This window comes from Alligator sinensis, unplaced genomic scaffold (genome assembly GCF_000455745.1).
Source record: "Alligator sinensis unplaced genomic scaffold, ASM45574v1 scaffold628_2, whole genome shotgun sequence".
NCBI lineage: Eukaryota > Metazoa > Chordata > Crocodylia > Alligatoridae > Alligator > Alligator sinensis.
The window spans coordinates 6,870,358-6,876,037 of record NW_005841833.1 but is presented as its reverse complement, the minus strand read 5'-3'; the positions used below and the strand labels follow the sequence as shown (position 1 = coordinate 6,876,037).

The window sequence follows — 5,680 nt, the reverse complement described above, 5'->3', positions numbered from 1 at the left end:
ACAACCTTGTCAACGGGTGGGAGCGTGGGCCTGCTGCCGGCTCAGCCAGGGATTTCTGGCAGCGCCGCCCAGCCCGGAGGGGAGCTGCGAGCGTGCCTCTCCCACTCCCATCGCCGTGGCTGGGCGGGGAGCACTGCCTCCGAGGAGGGGCGGGTGCCGGGGCAGCCCCTGGGGTGCTGCCCTCCTCACGGAGCAGGGGGCCTGGCTTCCCTCCCTCCAACCCCTCTGGTGTGCGCGGCTCCAGGGCAGCCGGTCCGGCAGTCCGGCCCCCACGGCAGCGAGGCGCGGCTGGGTGCTGGGCATGCTGCTTGTTTGCAGGCTGCAAACGTTTGCTTCCCATTAATTTTAACTATCACACTAATGAGCTGGGAATGCATGGTGTTGCCTCCGTAGCACCGGCTGATCTCAGCCTCTCGTGCCCTGCACTGATGGCAGCAGGTGTCTGAGCTGGAAGAGCATGGGGTCACTGCGCCCCGATGAAGATGCTGCAGCCTCCGCGTAGCGTCTGAGCATGGGGGGCCGTCCCACTTGTGCCCTACACCCGCTTGCTGCCCCAGGGCCAGCCTGGTGCCCAGAGCACGTGCATGCGTGGGGCCCAGCTGGCTGCAGCATCCCGGCAGCCTGCCAGCCAGGAGGCCCCGACATCCACCGTTGCAGCCCCTGGAGCCCGGGCGAGGCTGTGGTGCCGGTGCTGGGGAGCGCCATGCAGCCAGCCCCTCCAAGCAGCTTCAGGCTTGATAAGACAGCGGAGAGGCGTCTGGCTGCCCCGGACGAGGCTGGGGCCTGGGAGGCAGATAAAAGCGCTGGCCAAGGAGCCCTTATCTCCTTGGTCCAGTGCCAAGCCAGACGCGGCGTGGGGCCGTCTGAGCACAGGCCTTGGGCTGGGTGGTCTGTGGGTCCCGGCAGTCGGGGCAGGTTCTGGAGGCTTGGGGTGCGGCTGTGGGGAGGGGGCTACGCTGCTGTCACCGCTGCCCCGAGCGAGGGGCCGGCTGGGGTGCGCACGGTGCACCCCTGGGCGCACAGGTGCTCTGACTGCCTCAGGGTCATCCCGGGTGCGGCCCGGCCGAGCTGAGGAGCTGCTTCCCCGCTCCCACCCCCAGCGCAGCGTCCATGCGGGAGACCGGCCCTGGTTTCTGTGGGGCCTCCGGCAAAGCCCCGTGCTCCCACCCGCGGGTCTGTCCCGTGCACACAGGGCATGCAGCAGGCTTGCACCGGGGATGCATCGGGGCTTGTGCGGATGCAGCAACCCCGAGCCCCCGTCTCCCTCTTCCCTGCAGGGGGGAGCGGGTGGGCTCCCCGTATGCAGGGGGGAAGCCCCCAGGGGTAGTCTCGGCTTGGCGCGGCGGGGCCTGGCAGGGCAGAGCTGGGGCGCGGCAGGAGGTGCCAGCGCTCTTAGGCTTGCACAAAGGGACTATTGTCCCCCCTGTGCTGCTCGCTGTCCATGGCCCATGCGAGGGGCTGGGACATCAGTCTTTGATGTTGCAGCCTCAGATCTGGCCTAATGAAAACCCATCTGAGTGGCGGGCTGGGGCTGCGTGGCTTCGGGGCCGTCCTTTCAAGATGACGGCGACGCTGCTGATTAGAGCGATCGTGCTCCCCAGGAAACGAGGCCTGACGGTTGCGAGAGGCTCGCGAGTGCCATCTGCAGGCACAGCGCTCCTGCCAGGCCTGGCTCCGTCCGTCTGAGCCGCCGCGGGGCATCGAGGCTCAGGCCGGGTCAGCGCCAGCAGTGGGGCCGTCGGCCCCAGGCCTGGCCTGGCCTCTGCACGGCCTGAGCTGGGTGTTGCTCTGTGTCTGTCCGTGTCCAGGGGCCCTCGGAGGTCCCTGCTCCTCCCCACCCCAGCAGCCTGGTCCGGACCCCGTGCTGACTGACGGGCCGGCTCTGGGAGCCGTTGGCGGGAGAAGGTGCTGGGCAGAAGGGTTTGGGTGGTTTCGGGCTCTGCACGGGGACCGCAGCAGCGAGGACGGTGGCTGGCGGGCAGGGGAGGGGAGGGCGAGGGTGGGAGAAGCAGTGGGGCAGAGGGCACCCCGCAAGCCCCAGGGAAGAGAGAGGACCTCCTGTGGCCTTTACTCCCCTTTATGTCTTAGCCCGCGGCTCCCTTTGGCCTTCTGGAAGCTCAGTCTTGGCCCAAGCAATGCCGGGGGCTGACGGGCTGCTCTCCGTGGCGGCTGGGTGTGGGTGTAAGTGGGGTGCAGCTGACTCCCAGCGCGGGGGACGAGAGCTGCCCCCTCGGCAGCAGCGAGTGTGAGCACGCCTCCCCTGCCCGTGCCCCAGCTGCTGCCTGCTCTCGATGCCACCCCTGCTCAGCGCCGCGTGGGACTGAGCAGAAGGATCCGGCCGGGCCGAGATCTGGCTCGTGGGACCCAGCCCCACCTGCACCACGGTCGGGGAGATCCGGCTCTCCCGTGCCTGCAGGTAACCTTTTGCTTGCCTCCTGTCTGCAGGAGCTGTCAGAGCATGACCAGCCTGTTCAGCAGCACCATGTCGCCCGTGAAGGACGGGACGTCCTCCCTGCCCCGGCGCCAGGCCCCTTTCAGCAAGCCCCCGCTGCGGGCGCTCTACGACCTGCTCATCGGGCCCATGGAGGGGGTGAGTACACGCCTGGGGTGGGCAGGGGGAGCCTGTGGGGGCCAGGTCTTGGGCCTGGCATGCAGAGCCGGGCCGTGCTGTGTCCCCAGCCTGGCACACCTCTGCCCCTGGGCTTCCCACTGGCCAGTAGCAGGGAGGCCTGGGCAGCGGGTCCTGCGCAGAGACCCCAGAAGGTGCTAGGACGGGTCAAGTCCATGCCTGGCTCCGTTGCGGGCAGCCCTGGGAGCTCAGGCTCGTGAGGGTGAGGCCCTGCGGCTCCGTGCGAGGCGCTGACCGCTGTGACCGGAGCTCCTCTGAGCTCAGGCTGAGGAATGATCTGCCCAGCGGGTCACTGGGTGGCTTGTGGTCACTGATGGGTCAGCTCCCCGTCCCCCAAAATGTGCATCGGACGTGGGGGCAGAGGCTTCCTGCCACAGCTCCTGCCTGCAGCTGGCCTGCACCTCCTGCACCCTCGCCAGGTCTCCAGCCCTTGGCAGCTGTGGCCCCATCCCCACCCCTCGTCCCCCTCCAAGCTCTGCCTCCCGCTGCCCGTGGCTGGCAGCGCCTTCAGCCTCAGCTGCGTCCTTCCTCTAATGAGGTGACAGCACCGCAGGAGCATCCTAGCCCTGCACTCACAGAGGGCATTAATAGCCTGGCCTGATTTACACCCTGCGCCGAGGCCAGGGAAACATGAGTTATGCCCCTGGCACGTGCGTCTCCCGTCCTTTCACTGCTGCCGGCAGCCTGCAGACAGGGGCTGTGAATCACATCCCCGCTCCCCAACACATGGTCTCCAGGCGTCCGAAGGGCATCGGCTGCAGCCTCGGCCCAGAGACGGGGATGACCTGGAGGGGTCGGCAGTGGGGCACTGATGTGCGACAGCACAGGGGCCTCAGCAGCTGAGGACAGTTTTGACGTAGGGTCTTGCCGAGAGGCGCAGGAGGCAGGGAGGGCAAGCTGACGGCTGGTCTCCTCCGGCACGGTGACGCCTGCCAGCTGCGGCCTCAGCAAGGTCTGTGCTGCTGGCCCAGGACACGGGGGCTGTGACGGTGCCTGGCGGGCCTGCGGGGTGGGTCGGGAGGTGCCCCACGCACTCAGCTGACGTCTCGGAGGTCAGAGGTTTGACGGCACGCTCAGTCCGGAGACATCTGTGCTAGTGGAAGCAGGAAACCTGTGAAGGCCAGAGAAAAGGCTCCCTTTCCTTGCTGGCTTTGCTCAGCTCTGCCCCCTGATGCCAAGCCTGGTGCACAGCTAGGTCCCGGTTCCTCTGTGTGCCGCTGGAGGGCAGTGCCGCACCGCTGAGGCCAGCCGGCTGCGGGGCTCCTAGACGGAGCAGGGAGCTGCGGGGTTCAGCCTTTCAATACAAATAGTGGAAGGAGGAGTCCAGGGCAAAAATTGTAGTCACTTCCAGACTGCGGGGATTAGTCCCATCACGCTGGGCTCGTAATTATTTGAACAACTGCCTGCCCGGCAGCAGGGCCGCGGCTCCGGGGCCGGGGAAGCGGAGAGGAACGATCCCCTGCCCCGGGCACCGCGTCGCAGCCTGCTGCGATTCGTGCCCAAGGGGAGCGCGCTGCCTCCAAACGCGCTGTCCTCTGCTGTCAGCCTGGCGGCTGCCCTGGACCATCATCTCCAGTAGCCCGCCCTGGCGTCCTGCACATCGCCCGTTGCCGCGCATCATGTCCGCCCTCCTCATCCCTGGCGGAGGAGAGGGGGCCGCGCTGCTGAGGCAGCTGCCTCTGAGAGAGATGTCATGCGTGCCTGGGAAGCGGGTGGCAGGGGCATACCAGGTCCCCAGGTCACTGTCAGCCGTGTGGTCAGGGCATCGGAGGGAGTCCTGTCTGCTCAGAGATGCCCTGGGACATGACTGCAGCAGTGCCAGGCACCACTCGCATGCCCTGCCGCTTCCTAGCCAGTCCGCAGCCCAGGCTGCACCAGGGGATGCCCCTGCTGCCATGCTGGGGGCCTGGGAGAGCTGAGCTAGGTGTGCGTGGGAACAGAGACCTTGGTGCTGCAGCTCTAAGGAAGGTCCCAGCCCTTGGCAGGTCCAGCACCCTTGCAGCCCCTTCTCCTGTGGGGCAGCCCCGCTGCGTGTCGGGATCTGCTCCCTGGGCACGGCGGAGGGAGGAGGCACCGGGAGCTGTGGGATGGTTGCAGCGGCTGTTGGCTGCCTGCTCTCAGCTGGCAGACACGGGAGTCCTTGCCCTTCTGTCTTGCTCTCTGCCCTCCTCTTGCTGACGAGTCAGGTGCTTGTGCCCTTCTATAAGGCTGTGCCCAGCACGGAGGGACAGGCCTGACTGGCCGCACCGGGGCTCTGGCCCAGCCCCTGGCAGGGGCAGCACAGCCGCAGTGCAGGCTAGGAGGAGGCAGCCGGCCTCCTGAGAGCCACGGGCTGGCCAGGGCTCTGCACGACCGGCCAGATCTCGAATAATCTGACCCTGGAGCTTGGCTCTTGCCCTGCTCCCCTGGCCAAGGACGGTCTGGAGCAGGGGCTGGGCGGCTGGACGGCCCAGTCTTCTCAAGGGCGGTCGTCGCTGCTGTCCATCGCGGCGCTGGCTGCTAGCAAGGTCGGCGGCTCATCAGCACTCCAGCTAACAGCACAGTTGCCTCCCAGCAAATCATGTCATCGCCAATGCAGGCGATAACGCGGCCTTTCCTGCCCCCGCAACCAGCTGAGCACCGGCCCAGGGGCCCGCGTCCTTGGCTTGCTGCAAGAGCGCAGGCACCCAGGGCCCTGCCGTCCAGACCTTGCCCCCCTGCTCTCACCAAGCAGAGGCTTGTGGTTTGGGCGCCCCCTGAAACCAGCTCTGAGACAGGCCCAGGATGTGCAAATGAGCCCAGCAGTTGTGCGCGCCTCCCCCTGATGTGCACGCAGCCATCACGCGAACGTTCGGCCAGGCACATGTCAGGATGGCTCAGATGGCCCCGTGACGCGGCCCAGGGCTCGGGCTGCGGAGCAGCGAGTCAAACAGAATACACAAAGAAAACATTTCTGGAAGACAACAGCCCCCCGGCGGGCAGTGCCGGCTTGTCAGCTCGGTCTCTGCAGAGCGGCGAGATGGAGGCGAGGCGGCGCATTGAGCTGCAGAGCACGCAGGCCGGCTCGCCGCG

General features: G+C 67.4%; 1 protein-coding gene across 1 annotated transcript in view; it reads left to right on the top strand.

Moving 5' to 3' along the window:
* The window catches only part of TTC28 (tetratricopeptide repeat domain 28), a 252,570-nt gene that overhangs the window by 233,157 nt on the left and 13,733 nt on the right, over window positions 1-5,680 (top strand). Inside the window, exon 14 of the mRNA XM_025199735.1 lies at window positions 2,442-2,590. Coding sequence (XP_025055520.1) covers window positions 2,442-2,590 — 149 coding nt within the window. The remainder of the gene's footprint in view (window positions 1-2,441; window positions 2,591-5,680) is intronic.